This window comes from Ovis canadensis, chromosome 8 (assembly GCF_042477335.2).
Source record: "Ovis canadensis isolate MfBH-ARS-UI-01 breed Bighorn chromosome 8, ARS-UI_OviCan_v2, whole genome shotgun sequence".
Classification (NCBI taxonomy): Eukaryota; Metazoa; Chordata; class Mammalia; order Artiodactyla; family Bovidae; genus Ovis; species Ovis canadensis.
Genome location: NC_091252.1, coordinates 94693454 through 94711618, shown reverse-complemented (window position 1 = coordinate 94711618; position 18165 = coordinate 94693454). Strand labels below are relative to the sequence as shown.

At 48.4% G+C, this 18165-nt stretch overlaps 1 protein-coding gene across 1 annotated transcript in view; it reads left to right on the top strand.

The window, feature by feature from the left end:
* TAGAP (T cell activation RhoGTPase activating protein) overlaps positions 1 to 18165 on the top strand; it is an 86512-nt gene that overhangs the window by 14885 nt on the left and 53462 nt on the right. The window contains exon 3 of the mRNA XM_069598843.1: positions 7531 to 7689. Coding sequence (XP_069454944.1) covers positions 7531 to 7689 — 159 coding nt within the window. The remainder of the gene's footprint in view (positions 1 to 7530; positions 7690 to 18165) is intronic.

Genomic DNA, 18165 nt, shown 5'->3' with positions numbered 1-18165 from the left:
CATCCTAATGGGAACCTTTGAGTCGTTAGGTTTGATATCATGACTTTTGTGAAAGGATGGCTGGGGGCCAGGGATCAGAGGGCAGGAGAGGCCTGAGGGAACACGGCAGACACAGCCTCGCCTCTATCCACTCAGCATCACCTGGAGGAAGTGCTGATCTCAGAAGGTTGCCCTGGCAACAGAGCCGGGTGTGTCCGGCGTGATCAGAATCCCAGGAGGGGAGGGGAGGCTGCCCAGAAGGGTCTGGGAGCAGAGCAGAACACTTAGGGGGCTTGCCTGAGGGTCGCCGAGCTGGGTCAGCAACCCTGAGTCACAAACATGTGGGCTCACTGATGAGATACCACGTAGTCATTGTTCAGTCGCCAAGTCATGTCCAGCTCTTCCCGACCCCATGGACTGCAGCATGCCAGGCTTCTTTGTCCCTCACCATCTCCCAGAGTTTGCCCAAGTTCACGTCCATTGAATCGGTGATGCCGTCCAACCACCTCATCCTCTGTCACCCTCTTCTCTTTCTGCCTTCAGTGTTTCCCATCATCAGAGTCTTTTCCACAAAGACACCACAGGTGATGGCAGATTCTCTGGTAAAGTTATGGGAACTCATTGTCTCCATCAGGCACATGAAGATGGCTTTCCCAGGCTCTCCAAACATGGGGGAGAGTGGACTGAAATCTAGGTGATGCACTTGGCCTGCAGGAGGGCAAGGGTGCCTGGGGGCCGGGGGAGGCAGACCACAGCATCCCACACAGCATGCGTTGCCTGGGAAGGCCACTCCTCAGCCCTCCACTTGGGAGAAGATGCCCAAACCTCACAGGGTGGAGGGAGGTCAGCAGAGGCCCTTTGAGACTGTGGCTGGAGATGGTTAAAATCTGCTAGCTGGGTACAAAATATTTGAATCCATATACTATGGTTTTAATCATCATCTTTAGTGGTTAAAACTTGGCATGAAGATTTCAAAGAACATAGGGACTGTAATGGTCTCTCATAAGGTAATATCCACACAGGGAAGGATGAGAAAAATCAGGACTGAAAATCTGGTTAAGAGAAGAGACAATGATGGTGGGTGCTGAGTAAAACTCTCGCATGGTTAAGCGTATTCCAGAGGATAAGTGAAAGTAAAGCGAGTCTGACTTCACTAATGCAGACAGGTTACGTACCTTTCCCGCCACATCAGCACCTGTTTCACCCAGCGCTTTCGCATGCTGCTTTCAGGAAAGAGAGCAGTTTCTTTCCTCCCCTTAGGATCATCTATGACACGCAAGGCACTCTACTGCTTTTCCTGCTGAGAGGATGGATAAATTCTGTTTGACTCAGCCAAGCTCATATCAAGCTTGAGGTATGGAGGTGGTCCCATAGCCAGACCACCCAGCGTGCTTCTGCTTAGATACACTTAGAGGTACCTGTGTCTCTTAAAGCTAAACATCTGGTCGCAGGGCAAGATAACCACGTTTCTTTGGTAAGTCACTGGAAGCAGTGTGATTTGACTAATGAGTTGGGTTGTTTAGTGATCACAGAGGGCAGCACCTGAAAGTGTTAGTTGCCCAGTCACGTCTGACTCTTTGCGACCCCTTGAACTATAGCCTGCCAGGTTCCCTTGTCCCCGGGATTCTCCAGGCAAGAATGCTGGAGTGGGCAGCCATTCCCTTCTCCAGGGGATCTTCCTGACTCAGGGATCAAACCTGGTCTCCTGCACTGCAGGCAGATTCTTTACCATCTGAGCCACCAGGGAAGGCCACTCCTATAGCTATACTGTTTGCTCAAACCTCAACACAGATAACAATAGCAATTAATTGTAACTATTATGGCTTCCAGGCTATCTTGCCAGTTGACCCCTGGGACCAGATGTTTAGGTTTAGGAGGTGCAGGTACCTCTAAGAGTATCTAAGCACGAGCACGCTGGATGGTCTGGCTGTGGAACCACCTTCAGACCTCAGACTTGATATGCTGCTAAGTCGCTTCAGTCGTGTCCGACTCTGTGCGACCCATAGACGGCAGCCCGCCAGGCTTCCCCGTCCCTGGGATTCTCCAGGCAAGAGTACTGGAGTGGGTTGCCATTTCCTTCTCCGATGCATGAAAGTGAAAAGTGAAAGTGAAGTCGCTCAGTCGTGTATACGACTCCTAGCGACCCCATGGACTGCAGCCTACCAGGCTCCTCTGTCCATGGGATTTTCCAGGCAAGAGTACTGGAGTGGGTTGCCATTGCCTTCTCCAAATTTGATAAGAGCGTGGCCAAATCAAACAGAATTTACCCATCCTCTCAGCAGGGAACACAGTAGAGCGCTTTGCATACAGTAGGAGATCCGTAAGTGGCTGAAATATCCGCCCTATTTATCAGGGTGACCGCACCATTCAAATGCAAGTGACAATGTTCATATGACATTTACCAAGTCCTGTGTGAATCAGGCTAACCACATCTTCTGACCTGATTTAGCTCGGAACTGGTTTTGGTGTCTAATCTTAATAGCCTAGCTTCCAGGCTGTCAATCAAACGACAGATTTACTGAGCACCGTCTGTGTACCTGACACAGAGCTGGACACTAGGGAGGCCGCGATGGATAAAACAAAGTTCCCGACATAGTGACAGGTGAACAAGTAACCGCAGGAGAGCAAGACAGGTGTTAGAGACAGAGCAAGGTGCTGGCAGACTCCAAGGAGGCACCCCCTTGTGCCGAAGAGCCAGAGCTGGTTTCAGTTGGATGGGGAATGGATTCTGATAGACAAGAGGGAATTGGCCAGGCCGGAAGGGGCCACTGCAGGTACGCAGTGACATGTCCTAAAGGACCAGTAGTAGTGTGTCATTTATACACTCATGAAATTCCTATGGAATGGTGAATCCTAGTTAGGAGACATAAAGTCCTTTGAGAGTCTGATTTTCTTAATTGATGTCCCCAGCCCCCACGAAGCCACCCTTGGACTCCTGTTTAGAAAATCCTCCTGTACGTTATTTAGAGTCTGGAGACCTGGCTTTATCTCCTCCTCTTTCAACATTTACCTTCTGTTCCTCACAGCTCTGAGCCTTGGGTTGCCCATCTGTAAATAGGGCTCACGGATTCTTGCTTGACTCATAAGATAGATGAGAATTAAAGCAAGGCCATGTAGGTAAAGAGTAGTCTAAATTCTAAACCTTCTGAAAGCCATGTATGAATTTTAGAGAAAATATTAGAGAACTAATGATAACACAGTGATATTTAATGATAACACAAGGACTTCCCTGGCCGCTCAGCTGGTAAAGAATCTGCCTGCAATGTGGGAGACCTGGGTTTGATCCCTGGGTTGGGAAGATCCCCTGGAGAAGGGAAAGGCTACCCTCTCCATTATTATGGCCGGGAGAGTTCCAAAGGGGTTGCAAAGAGTGGGACATGACTGAGCGACTTTCACACTTTCACACAATGATAACATCACAGGAGGAAAAGAGGCTCAGACCACAAAGCCCTGAGACTCTCAAAGGCAGTGGCAGCTCTGTGGGATTTTAAGTCTGGGACTAGATCAAGCTCATACACTTAAAAAAATCCCCAGAGAGTTATGTGGAGGATGGAGGGGTTCAGAGAGTCAGGGGAATTCAGGTCTGAGACAAGGAAACCAGGAGAAACTATTGAGTTATGCAGGACAAGCCTTACGCCCAGACTTCAGGGGAAAACACCCTGAAACAGAGTGCCTAGAGAGAGAGAGGTGTGTCTGTGTGTTTACTCAGGGCGGCTCCTAAAGCAGGCCACCCCAGGGCCCTGGGGAGTAGAAGGCCCACATCTCGGCTGCCTCTAAACCCCAGCCCCCTGCCACTCATGACCTCAAGCTCAGGCTTTCTACTGCTGAAATCAGTTTAAAAGAACTTTGTTCCTTTTGAAAAACCGCCAGTCACTCGGAGAACCCCTAAATGCTTCATCGTTCTCCATTCCTTATGTCAGATCTAGAGAGAGATGGAGTTCAGGTCAGAGAGTTGGACTAGAGTACGGGTACCTGGCCCTTCCAGTGAGTGTCCCTTTGAGCATACTCACTCTGCGTCCATGAGAAACTTCTTTCTTCCCTTACTTGAAGCAAAGTGATGCTGGAGCAGACTTTTGAGTGTCCCTTAGACTGCAAGGAGATCAAAGCAGTCAATCCTAAAGGAAATCAGTCCTGAATATTCATTGGAAGGACTGATGCTGAAGCTGAAACTCCAATACTTTGGCCACCTGATGCAAAGAACTGACTCGTTGGAAAAGACCCTGATGCTGGGAAGGATTAAAGGCGGGAGGAGAAGGGGACGACAGAGGATGAGATGGTTGGATGGCATCACTGACTCGATGGACATGAGTTTGGGCAAGCTCTGGGAGTTGGTGATGGACAGGGAGGCCTGGCATGCTGCAGTCCATGGGGTCGCAGAGTCGGACACAACTGAACTGACTGACTTGAAGCATGCTCACAAGCTTGCTCAGGCCGGGAGCTGACTCTGAGTCCAGCGGGGGCCCTCAATATACTATATAAGTCCCCAGCTCAGGGTCTAGGGCAGCGGCTCAGGTCTCAAAAAGCGCAGGCAGCCAGCACTTTCACTGTGAGAAGCCGCCATCCGGCCCCACTTGGCTGGAAATTCATCATTACGTGGAAAGGCAAAGGGCCTCGTTATTTCCATTCCCCATGTATTTGCTACATCACTGGTTTCCTATTTCAGCACGTTTAAAAAATTTCCCCTCAGGGGAGAGTGCTGAGGCGCCTTTGTTGTGAAATATGGTTAACACAAGGTGCTTTTTTTTTCATGATGTCACTCAGAGTAGGTCTCTGTATATAGGAAAACTAACGCCTCTGTGACTGTACAGTCCTCTGGGATGTCAAAGAAATGCAGAGAAGAGGGAAGGGATGGTTAAGGGGAAGAGCAGTGAAATGTGAGGGGAAAGAAAAAAACAGTGTTTAGACCAAGATCAAAATGTGGAAAAGCACTTGGCGGGGGCAGCATTCTAAAAAAAGAAACCTTACCTACTTCCTCTTGCTGGTCATGGCTTATCTATGTGTCCATAGTTTTTAAAGCTGAAATGAATAATTATCTGACAGGTTTAGATCTGTTACTCTCAATATAGCTTGTAACATCAGATTTTAAATATTCAAATATTTTTCTCAAATCATCAGAGGCTCTGTATTAATGCTTTTATGTGCTCTAAAGCTGCAGGTGACTAAGGCTGAAATGAGGCCAGCAGTCAGAGCATTGCCCTCCTGTGTTTAAATAAATGCTTAAAATCACTTGACATTAATAAGATGTTGGCTTTCTGGCTTTTTAAATAGCTGGCAGGGACACTGGGCCCACATTCCTGTATGGTGCTGGTGGACCACCCCTTTGGACACAGCAAGACTTTTGCCATTTTTCCACAGACTCCACTACTCCCTATTACACACCACAACCATTCACTTTTCCCACCTGGCCCCTCAGGCATTTGAGGGTGCAGCCTCTGGGTCAGGCAGTGAGGCAGGCTCTGCTGGGTGTAGCCAAAGTTGTCCTCTGTACTAGTGAGCTTTTGTCCCTCCAACATATGAAAATAATGAGGCATTTCCAAACAAACTCAGAGGCAACCAAAAGACGTTTATTTATCTATTTTTAAACGATGTGGGTTTTTTAAAATTTATTTAACCATAGTTGATTTACAGTGTTGTGCTAGTTTCAGATATACAGTTTCAGATTCTTTTCCATTATAGGTTATTACAAGATACTGAATATAGTACCCTATGTGATACAGTAAATCCTTGTTATTTGTTTTATATAAAGTGGTGAAAGTGAAAGAAAGTGAAGTCGCTCAATCGTGTCCAACTCTTTGCAGCCCCATGGACTGTAGCTTACTAGGCTCCTCCTTTCATGGGATTTTCCAGGCAAGAGTACTGGAGTGGGTTGCCATTTCCTTCTCCATATATAAAGTGGTATGTGTCAGTTAATAAACATACAAGGGAGTTCTAGTTCCCGGGTCCTGTGGTTTGAGTCCCAATTTCTCTACCCTTGAGCTTCCAAGGGCTCTCTATTTAGGGGCTTCGCCAGTGGCTCAGATGGTAGAGAATCCACCTACAATGCAAGAGACATCAGTTCGATGTCCCTGGCTGGGAAAGATCCCCTGAAGAAGGGAATGGCTACCCACTCCAGTATTCTTGCCTGGAGAATTCCATGGACAGAGAAGCCTGCCGGGCTATAATCTATAGGTGCCAAAGAGTCCGACACAGACAGACTAAGTGACTAACACTTCTCTACCCTGGTTCCCTCCCTGAATGGTTAAGTAACCATCAACCAAGAGCTGGAAAGGCTCTACCGCACACACACCCAGGCTTCACCCGGGCCCCCATCATTTCTGGACCGGAGCTTGTGCTGAGAGTAACTAAGTGAAGGCAGTGGGAGGTGTGGGGTGGGTGGAAAGGTCAGGAGGCACAGTGGTGCTAACCAGCGGGAACTCTTCATCAGGGCTCTCTGTCAAAGATTGGTGTGCCACATAGCATTGATTTCTGGAGAATACAGAGTATTGAAAATGTTCACATTTGCTTTAAATAACAGAAATGTGTCCTTAAGCCCCAGCACAGCTTGATTCAGACAACACATCTGAATTAAACAGAAGGTTCTCTGTATAAAAGTTCTGCCTCCAAGAGTCAGTAGTGCCGCCTTTAGGATGGAAGGAATGTGAGGCAAAAAGTTAAAGCGACTGGAGAACAGGCCAAGCAGGCAGCCATCTTGGTAGGCTAATTTCAGAGTCACACAGAAGAGTTGCTCACCTCGCCTTCTCGCCTTCCAAGCACGCACGTAGGCACGTATGCACGCACATAAGCACGTATGCACGCACATAGGCACGTATGCACACGCACGCACGCGCACACACACTGAGGTCATCCATGCCTGCCGGAAACTGACTGAATGACCCGGAAGTGAACAACCAACAGGAACTGAGTGGTCCCAACTTCCTAAGAATCACAAGAATAAGATGCTGGAATCAAGTCATGAGTTTCCACGGCCTGCACCTTGCAGCTGGTGTTTACTCCCCACGCTGCAGAATCATGCTGTGCAGGAAAACCACCGATTTGGAATCATAAGTTTAGATTTCACTGCAGGCTAAACCTGACCACTACAACCCTTAGGGAAAACTTTTCCTAAGTAAGGCAGTCCGAGCTTCCCACCCGTGTGCTGCAAATGAGTGACAGCGATGCCGCCTCACTGCTCCACTCTGCTCCCCCGCACCTGGGGGCCCAGCCAGCCTATTTGCAGCCTCAGTTCACCTCCTGGTGACACGAAAAGGTTTGGGAAGCGTTGCCTTGGGTTAAAATTCTCGCAGAAATTCTCAACACTTAGATTATAAGCATATATTCGCTATTCACTGACACAGGACCAACGTTTCTTGACTGATGATGCTTTATTGTAAAACCAGTTTTGAAGAAAAAAACAAACAACAACAACTTGCAGTTAGCCTCTTCACTGTTTTCCCTCCTAATTTCCACCCCAGTTAAGCCAGACTCCTGGTGACTTGCTCCTCTGAGCTGTGTCTCCTCACATCCTACCGACCACTATCCCTTAGAGACTCATTCCCACTCTCTTCCACCCAGGAAAGGTATGGCGTCTGCAGTGTCCCTCCAGAAGCTGGACCTGCCCACCCAGCAGAGAGAGTCTATCCTCCAGTGCCCCGTGGTGCTGACTCAGGGCCCCAAGACCAAGGAGAGGCACCTCTTCCTCTTCAGGGACTGGCTGGTCGTCGCCAAGCAGAGGTAAGTCACACGACTGGCACTGTCTTCCTGTCTGTGAAAAGGCACTTTCTTTCCGAGTCCCCACTGCCTGAGGCATCTCAAAGAGAGCTCCCCCTTCATTTGACAAATAAGACCATGAGGCTGGAGGGGCTGCTTGCCTCAGACAACATCACAGGTGTATCAGGCAGAAAGCTAGTAGGGCGGTTAGGGTATAGGAGAGCCATCATTTAAAAAGAACTCTTAGTGAACTTGATCTGTTGGGTTGCCAAGAAGCGCTTAAAGTGTTCACAGCAACAAATTTGAAATCAGAAATTTAGAAACTCAGTAATTAAGTTAATGTTAATTACCATGATAATCATTTTTCTCTTTGGGGGAAAATATGCAATTATATGTCTTCAACATTTGTGTTAGATCAGGAGAGGCTACATCAAAAGAAGTGCAGTATTAATTTTCTGACTTGTAGGCCTACTGTGTATCAGCAGTGTCTCTTGATTTCTTTCCCATTCCCCAGAAGGAACATGTACCTTTATGCTCCTTTGCCTCAATCTGCTCTGGGCAGAGAGGGAAGGAGAAAGACCAAGTCTCTCTACTCCACTCCTCACATGGAGCCTGTCCCTTCTCTCCTCCCCCCGCCAGTGTCTGATAGATTAGCTGCTCCCAAGTGAGAAATGGGACCAATGGTCACCCAGCAACTAAGTAACTCTCTTCATCTCCTCTGGGAAGGGGGAGGAGGGTGCCCAAGAGGCTGGCAGTGGGTGAAGAATACCCCTGGCAGTGCCAGGAAGATGACCTGGACCAGCGGGGATAAACCACCCAGTGGGCAGCACCCTGCCCCACCTTGCCACCTCCCTTGCCCTACCCTCCTGTCCTTTGTTTTGAGGGGGTTCCTCTCCTCCTTCCAGATGGCCCACAAAGCTTGAAGGGAATAAAAAACAACCTTTCCTGGGTAGGGAGAAGGGGGGCCCTGGCCTTGAGCAGTTTCCAAGTTGGCAGCCCAAACAAGGAGTGGTGGCAGGAGCCGCCTGGCCAGGCCACCAGTTGGCTTTGGCTGCAAGAGGATGTCTGATTCTGAATGAGGGACACAGCGGCCCTGAGGACGGGACCCAGGGCACCCGGGGTGTGACCCCTTGACCATGAACGCACCTGAGCTCCAGTTCAATCCCAGGGCAGTGACTACCTGGAGGAAAGTCACCTCGGAGCCTGGTCGGGTCTGCCTTCTGGAAATGAGCTGTGCCTGCCGGCTTCTGCGTCCTTTATTGCCACAGCAGGATTCAGAGAGCACGAGACTCAAGTGTGTCACTGGGCCTGAGCGCCCGGGGCATACCCACCTCACTTTCGGAACTGAGCACCTGCCAGGCACATCACGTGTGTCAGCTGGCTTAATCCTCCCAACCCATTTCACAGATGAGGAAGGTAAAGCTCAGAGAGGCTGAGTGCTTGTCGAAAGTAGCGGAAGCAAGCCTAACACTTGCACCCCGTTTCTCAAAGGGCAGCACCCGGATCCTGGAGGGAAGCTCTCTGACTTGAGCTGCACTTCCCAGGGCCACATGCACATCAAATAGGATTCCACGGATTTTTCAGAAAGAAAAGGGTGCGGGGGATGTGTGACAGCCTTCCACAAGTTCCGCACTGGCAAAGGAAAGCTGGGGTGGAGGTGCTAAACATAGACCTTAGGGACTTGTGGGATCAATCCTTCAGGGAAAGCGTGGGCCTCTGGGGGAAGTTCTGATGTCCACAGTCAGCTCAGGGTCTTCATGCAAAGTGCAGGCCAGAGCCGTGGAAAAGATTTGAGAGACCCAGGGTCGTCTGTGCAGCAGTGGGGGGAAAGACCCTCCTTTGCGTGGATGATGACTAGGGGTGGGGGGTAGGGGCGTTCTACTTCTGTCTTATAGGAAGGAAAGCATTTGCAAGTTTTTTATACTTTTCATTTAATTTCCCTTGAAAAGCTCTATTTTAAGCTTTGGGGGAAAACGTGCCCGTCTTAAAGAGCTTCTCACACCTACCCACCATGATTAATTTTCTTAGATGCTTAGAGATTTCAAAGAATTCAAAACGTATCTGGCATCCTCCCCTCATATTCCTCCCAGCCAGGGAAGTGTTGTTTTCAGAGCCCCGAGAAATCCCCTGAGGCACAAACAGCAGCTGGGGAAGTCCTGCCCAGCACATCCCGAGAAAGTGAAGTGGCCCCTTCCTGCCTGGTCCGCACAGAGCGCTGTGCAGGCTGCTGAATCATTCCTCGCTTTCATTCAAACAAACACCCCGAGTCCTTCCTCAAAAGGCTCGCTCCTGCCCGCAGCCAGGGGAGAAACCCTGAAGATGCGCCCAGGGTGTGGGCATCTGTTCACAAGGACAGTCCGCCACACGGCCTCTGCACCAAGAGGGGCGCTGTGGATCGGCTGCAGGCACCTGGTCACAGCATCCCAGCGACCTTGCCAAACCTGACCACGTGGCCTCCCCGGCTGCAGGGTTGCAACCATGCCCAGACCTGAGCCTTCACACACCACTTAGAAAGGATAACACAGGAACCCTCTTCCTCCTCCCAAAGGAGCCATGCTGACAGCACTTGCTGAGTAGGTGGGTCAGATGTCCACACACTCCCACGGCCCAGCCCTCGAACGCACTGTGTGTCCTCTAATGGACCTTGTGCTTCTGTCCTGGCTGTTCCTGCCACCTGGGAGGCTGCACCCCTCTTCCCGTGGCCAGCTCTAACCCAGGCTTAGGGACACAGCTCAGTGCACAATCAAAGCACAGGCTCTGGAACTGCACTGTTCTATATGCCTCAGTTTTCTCATCTGTAAAGTGGGTATAAAAATAGCACCTCCCTCATAGAGTGGCTTGGGGTGGGGATGAAAAGGGTGGCTACCTGTACAGAGCTTAGAATGGGCCTGGCACTCATGTTAAGCCAGGAGTCCCCAATCTTTTTGGCATCAGGGGCTGATTTTGTGGAAGACAGTTTTCCCACAGGCTAGAGAATGGGGAATGGTTTCAGGATGATTCTCATAAGGAGCGGACACAACCTGGATCGCTCGTAAGCTCAGTTCACAGTAGGGTTTGCACTCCTTTGAGAATCTAATGCCCCCGCTGATTTGACAGGAGGCGGGGCTCAGGCGTTCATGCAAGCAATGGGGAGCAGCTGTAAATACAAATACAGCTTTAGTCGCCCGCCACTCACCTCCTGCCCTGTGGCCATGGACCGGTAGTGGTCCATGACCCAGGGGATGGGGACCCCTGTGTAAAGCATTTGCTATGAAGAACAGTCACTTTCTCAGGTACTTCCCAGGAAGGACTCTGAGGCCCCACCTTTGGCCCAGAGAGAGCAGAGAAGAAAGCTCATAGCCCTCACTAGCCTGGAAGTTAATTGTTAATAATTAACTAACTAGTCACTACTGGCATTGTAGAGGGTGTGCTCTGCCTGAGTCATTCTGCTGTGTCTGGTGGTGATAGAGTCCAAGCTCTCAGGCTCTTTATAATCTGATAGGAGAGGTAGGGTGGACAGAAGGGAAGGAATGATGACTGATTCCTGAGTCTGCTTTAGTTTGGATTGTTGGTTTTAATTCAAAGAGTGCAACTCCTCTATGTTTGGAAAGTGTAGTCAATTTATCTAATTTAGTTTAGAGTAGAATGTTCTACTGTTCAACTATGCATAATGAGCTGTTTTAAAGAAATTTTGCTATATTTTTACAGGGTTTGATATCTGATTATTAGAACCGTGAGCCGTATTAGAACCGTGAGCCACATGGTTACTGAGCTGATCGGTGTGATTAGCATCAGTGAGTGAAAATCTATGACAGTCTCAGCAGCATATTGGCAAGAACACGCCCTTTGCCTCCACAGCCAAAGGGAAATGTTTTCAGTTGCATTTTACTATAAATAGTGTGAGACACAAAGAAGTTAAGTGTATTTCATAACATGCCCAGTTGTTTTGAAATATCCTTAACCCAGAGCAATAGCAGTTCACGATTGGTAATAACCACCCCCAGGACTGGCTGCAGAGCCTGGGGTGAAAAGAAAATGTGGGGTGCTCGGTTCAAAGAGCAGAAAATGCAACCCAGCACAGGGGTCTTCTGAGCACGGGGTCACTGCACAGGCCACATGTTTGTCATGGGGCTGGCTCTGGCTGTCCCCCTTATGGAGTTGATGTATTTTAATATTGACATTAATGTATTAACACACTTAAGGAGCTTCCAAGCTCAAGGCCTGTACTTGACATATTTACAAGCATTTACCAATACTTAACAGGATTTCCCTGTAGCTCAAACGGTAAAGAATCTGCCTGCAATGCAGGAGACCAGGGTTCGATCCCTGGGTTGGGAAGATCCTCTGGAGAAGGTTATGGCAGCCCACTCCAGTCTTCTTGCCTGGAGAATCCCATGGATAGAGCAGCCTGGTGGGCTACAGTCCATGGGGTCGCAAAGAGTCAGACACGACTGAAGCGACTTAGCACACAAGTACCCAATGTGCTGAGTACTGCAAACACAGCATGTGCTTGCTTTTGGGCTTCCCTTGTGGCTCAGCTGGTAAAGAATCTGCCTGCAATGGGCTTGATTCCTGGGTTGGGAAGATCCCCTGGAGAAATGAAAGGCTCCCCACTCCAGTATTCTGGCCTGGAGAATTCCATGGACTATATAGTCCATGGGGTTGCAAAGAGTCAGACACGACTGAGCGACTTTCACTTCCTGCCAGTCATTGTACTAAACCCTTCACTTCTAGTGACTGACTTCATTCTCAGAAAATTCCTATCAGATAGGAAATGACATCTTGTCACTCATCATTGTCTGTTCCTAGAAGGGAATCGACAAGTCCAGCCTGCACATGAAAGGAGAAAAATTAAACTTCACCGTTTGGAGGAGGATATGCTAAAGGACTCACAAACGTGTTCATGGGCGTCATATCAACATGCAGGCTGCGAGGACTTCCTTGCTGGCCAGTGGTTAAGGACCACCTTGCAAAACAGGGGATGTGAGTTCGATCCCTATCTAGGTAACTAAGATCCCACAGGCTTCTGGGCAACTGAGCCCACGTGCCACATCGAAGATCCCACATGCCACAACTAAGACTTGACACAGCCAAGTAAGTAAATATTTAAAACAAATGTATATAGATAGATTGATAGATAGATTGTGTTTAAAACCATGAGCTTGGTTAAAATCACCATAATAGTGAGTGTCCAGAAAAAAAGAGAAGGGGACCTAGGACTGAGCCCTGCAATGCTACAACATGCAAAGGTTCCTTTTCTGCTCTCTAGCTAGGAAGCCAGGCATTTCCCAAGGTCACCAAGTCCATGGGTAGTGGAGCTGGACCCAGGCCCCAGGCACTCGGGTTTCAGAGCCTGCACTCTCCACTGCTCGGCTGCCCTGAAGGAAAACTACAAAGGCCCAAGTTCAGTAAATGAACAGACGAATGGAGATCTGTAAGCTGATATTTGCCATTTGGCCTGGTGTTATGATATCCATGAAAATTATCATTTCTTCTTGGGTTCTTGGCCTTGATGTGCCTGGCACCAGATGATGGTGCCCGTCATGGAACCACTCACTGGTTGACACGTTTCTTTGCTGAGCATCTCTCTATATCAGACACCGTTCCAGGCACTTAGGGTAAAATAGACAAAAAGCCCTGCTCTTGTGGGGCTTATATTCTAGCAAGAGGAGACAGAGAGTAGGCAGGAAACATAATAAACAGTCTAGAGGTTCCCCGGTGGCTCAGACAGTAAAGAGTCTGCGTGCAATGCGAGAGACCCAGGTTCAATCCCTGGGTTGAGAAGATCCCCTAGAGAAGGAAATGGCAACCCACTCCAGTATTCTTGCCTGGAAAAGCCCATGGCTGGAGGAGCCTGGTGGGCTACAGTCCATAGGGTCACAAAGAGTTGGACATAACTGAGCACCTTCACTTTCAGTATGTTGGAAAGTGGTATGTGTTATGGGGAAAAAATTAGAATTGGGTAAAAGAATCAGCAATTTATAGCAAAAGAAGGGTCCTCATTGCAAAGGGGAGTTTTGAGCAAACATGAAAGAAATCAAAGTTAGCAGAGTGGATATCAGTATTCCTGGCCCAGAAAACATCAAGAGCAAAGGCCAGAGGCTGGCGTATGCCTGGCATGATGAAGGGCAACACGGTGGCCAGGGCGGGCAGAGCAGAAGGAACAAGGGCAGGAGGATGGGAGGCGTGGCAGCAGGCAACGAGTGCCCGATCAGACACCCCAGTGGGCTCGCAGGAGGCAGGACTCTGGCGTTTTTACTTTGTGGGGTGAGAAGGGAGCCCCGGAAGGGATGGAGCAGGATTGCACTGGCTGCTTTGTGGGAAATGGCCTGGCGTCAGGGCAGAAGCCAGGGCAGAGAGAAGGGTTGCCTCACAACCCAACATCACTCACCTGGGGATGCGTGATCCAGGGGAGTGAGGGATTGCCCCGTATGGAAGCCGCAGCCTGTTTGTAACCTAATCTCAGAAACGGCATTCGAGTTCTTCTGCCATAATCTGTTCAGTAGAAGCCAGTCAGGAAGTTCAGATCACACTCAGAGGGAGTGAAATTAAGCTTCACCTCCTGAAGAAAGGTGTACAGAAAGCTGCGGGGTCATGTTTTTAAAACCATCACATCGACACGCAGGTTATATTTAACAGCATGAGATTGGATGAGATCACCAGGAAAAGAAAGGGGGACCAAGGGCTGAACCCCAGGATGTATCAACATTAAAAGGTTGAGGGGAAGATGAAGACTACCTGAGGAGGTCCGGAATGAGAAATTTGTGAAATGGGAAGAAAACCAAGAGAGCGTGGTGCTTTGGAGCTAAATGAAGAAAGTGCATCGAGGAGGAGACTGGTCAGCTCTGTCAAATGTGGCCGTCGGCAGGGTCACCCTCCCAGCCCAGGACAGGCCCAGCTCACGCCTGCTTTTATCCTGACCTCATTACTAATAATAGTCTCCCCCCTCCCCCGACCACCATTCACTCTTAAAAGCAGCCCAGTTTAGCGATGAATTATGTGCACATCCCAAACAGAAGTCAAGTTACATAAACTGTGAGATTTGTGAATTGGATCCGAAAGTGCAGAGATCACTGGTAACTAGGGGAGACGATCTGATTAGTGGTTTACTGTGATGCGTATATCAGCATCCTTTTCATTCAAAGTACTTTTCTATTAGAAGTTATTAATGGGACTTTCCTCGTGGTCCAGTGGCTAAGACTCCATGCTCCCAATTCAGGGAGCCCTCAATCCTTGGTCAGGGGACTATTAACAGATCCCACAGGCCACAATGAAGATCAAAGATCTGACGTGCCACAAGTAAGACTCAGCACAGCCAAATAAATAAATAAAAATAAATACTATTTGAGTTATTAAAGAGCCAAGCAAAATATTAACTATTAACAGGATTAACATAAATTTGGTACATTATTTCATGTTATAAGATTTGAAAAACCACAAATGCAGTTAGTTCACTAAATTTTAACTCTTCTCAGCCATTATTTGTTGTAATCAACAGTTACATTGAAGTTTGAGTCAGCTTTTGAAAAATTGTGACTATTAACAATGCTACAGAATTAATAGGTTCTTCTTGTTGTTGAAGTGAAAGAATTTGACCAACTGGCAAAAAAGAGCCTCTTCAATGCAATACAAGTAGATAAAGTAGAAACAGACACCCCGGGATTTGTGTTTATTCATGAAATGCTTTTCATTTGATAAAATGCGTAAAGGCTATGGGGGCTTCCCTGGTAGCTCAGCTTGTATAGAATCTCCCTGCAATTCAGGAGACCCCGGTTTAATTCCTGGGTTGGGAAGATCCCCTGGAGAAGGGATAGGCTACCCACCCCAGTATCCTTGGACTTCCCTGGTGGCTCAGATGGTAAAGAATCTGCCTGCAATGTGGGAGACCTGGGTTTGACCCCTGGATTGGGAAGATCCCTGGAGGAGGGCATGGCAACCCACTCTAGTATTCTTGCCTGGAGAATTCCATGCACAGAGGAGCCTGGAGGGCCATAGTCCATGGGGTTGCAAAGAGTGACCCAGCACACACATAAAGGCTATGGGGCTTCCCAGGTGGCACAGTGGTAAAGAACCTGCCTGCCAAGCAGGAGACTCGGGTTTGATCCCTGGGTTGGGAAGATCCCCTGGAGAAGGGAATGGCAACCCACTCCAGTATTCTTGCCTGGAGAATCCCATGGACAGAGGATTGTCCTCTGTGGGGTTGCAAAGAGTTGGACGCAACTGAGTGACTGAGCATGCGTGAGTGCATAAACGCTATAGTTACGGCTCAGCAGTGAAGAATCCACTTGCCAGTGCAGGAGACGAAACTCACGTTCAATCCCTGGGTCAGGAAGATCTCCTGGAGGAGGGAAATGGCAACCCACTCCAGAACAAAGGAGCCTGGCAGGCTACAGTCCTCGGGGTCGCAAGAGTGAAACACGACTGAAGCGACTAAGCAAGGCTTGTTCCCTGACTCTCCCGGTTGCCCCAGCTCTCAGCTTCCCTGCTGGCTACTTCGGAAGAGATGACCCTCGTCCCCCTATCGCACCCATCTCCACTCAGCCTGTGTCAAATTTAACCAGCCTCTGGCATTTACCTGCCCATCACTTTGCACTTCTTGGTGTGATTAGTCACCTGCCACAGCTGTGTGTGTGTGTGTGTGTGTGTGGTCCATGCCTGCACGTTCAGACCTGCTCGGGTCACAGGGCTCAAATACTACCTCACAGGGACTGTTTGTCAAGTGAAAGGTGACTCTTATTAACCTTGTTGAAAAATAAACACTGGCTTATTTCTGGCATGTTTCCAAAAAGGAAAGCTGCCATCAAGTTTCATTTTACTTATTTGGTCTCAGATCATTTTTTTCTTGGGGTCTTCGGCTTCACTGAAAAAGAGATTTCCATCCATAAGAAGAGGAAATGATCCTCATGGCTTAAGTGACCCCTCGTGAGGGGGAAAAAAAAAATGTTAGAAAGGAAAATTGTTTATAAAAACTTTCTAAGTGTTTCTGATATGAGTAGCGTTCTCATTTTAACTATCAGAAACTCTGACATGATTGTTTCCATAAAGGGTCCTACCAGATAGTCTCCATCTCTGACTGGGGGGCTCTGTCTGAGGAACTGACCAGGGTTCATGACCAGTACAGGGTGTCTGGGTTTCTTTTCACAAGAGGGTCAGTCCCAAGCTGAAAAAAACTCAGCCCACTGGGAAGAGGCAGTTAGGGTGGCAGGGCATGACCCAGAGGGTTGGAAATAGACCAAAAACCCAAACCTGGCTGAGAAGTTACTGTGAGATGAATTCTCCCGCCTTTACATGGAGTGCCTAATTTTATCTTTACAGTCACCCTGTACATCTGGAGCTATATTAGTCAACTAATGTCACAGAAATGACACAGAACAGATCATCTGCAGTAGCTTACAGAAACAAGTGTTTGCTTCTTGCTCATACAGCTGTAAGTCACCTTGCATCTGACGGGTGCAGCCAGGCTCAGCTGGGAGTGGGTGCCCACCACAGGTTAAGTTCATGCGTTCCGCAGTGTTTCTGCTTCCGGGACACTCAGGGCCTGTGCTTCTAACGGTAGTGCGGAGATGCAAGAGGGCACACCCAACCTCACAGGCATGCTTCAAGGCCTTTGCTTGCCTCTTGTACACTAACCACCTGTCCCAACAAGTCCAATGGCCAAGGCCAAAGTCAAGGCTCAGGGACAAGACGCTCTCCCCCCAGGAGGCCACGTCAGGAGTGTGGATGTGTAGCACTACTGTGGCAGCATGAAGACTGGGACCAGTAACCAAATCCAGCATGAGTGCTATTGTTACAGTCATCTTAGGGATGAGGATATGCCAGGAGAGGGCGGAAGGCTTGCCCAGTGGCCCGCTAATGTTAAGTGGAGACGCTGACATTTAAATCCAAGCAGACAAACCCCAGAGCCCACAGTTATTCAGGACAGCTCAAAGGGGACCAGGCAGACACTCCTGTGGGCCAGGAAGGACACATTAAAGGTCAGACACAGAGTGGGAAAGTCCAGGGGAAGGAGCAGGCTAGGATCAGCCTAAGAGGACTCCTGCCTGTGCCCGTCTTGTATCCACCTGTACAGATCGCTTCCCACAGGCTTGTTTGTAGAGGTGTCTCTAGGCCAGGGGGTGGAATCACAAATTGGCACACTTTATCCCCAAATAAGGAAGATACTCCCCAGATCATTTCATAATTCCAGTAGCTGTATCTCCTTAAATTTTTCTCTCATTTAAAATGGTATGTAATGAGTAAAACAAAACGCCGCTTTATAAACAAACAGGTTGATAGATAAATAAAAGTTTAAAAATATAACTGTAGTATCTTCCAGTGCTTAAGAATTGGTTCATGGGGAGTTTTTCTGTTGCACTTTGGATATGTTTGAATTTATTTTTATGTATATATATATATGTATATATGTATATACATATATATGTTCATCAAATTCCAAAATTTTTTCCTTTTCCAAAAAGCGAATTTAAACTTCAAGAATTTTGATCAGAAGCTAAAAATCTATCTTATAGCCATGTCTAAGAT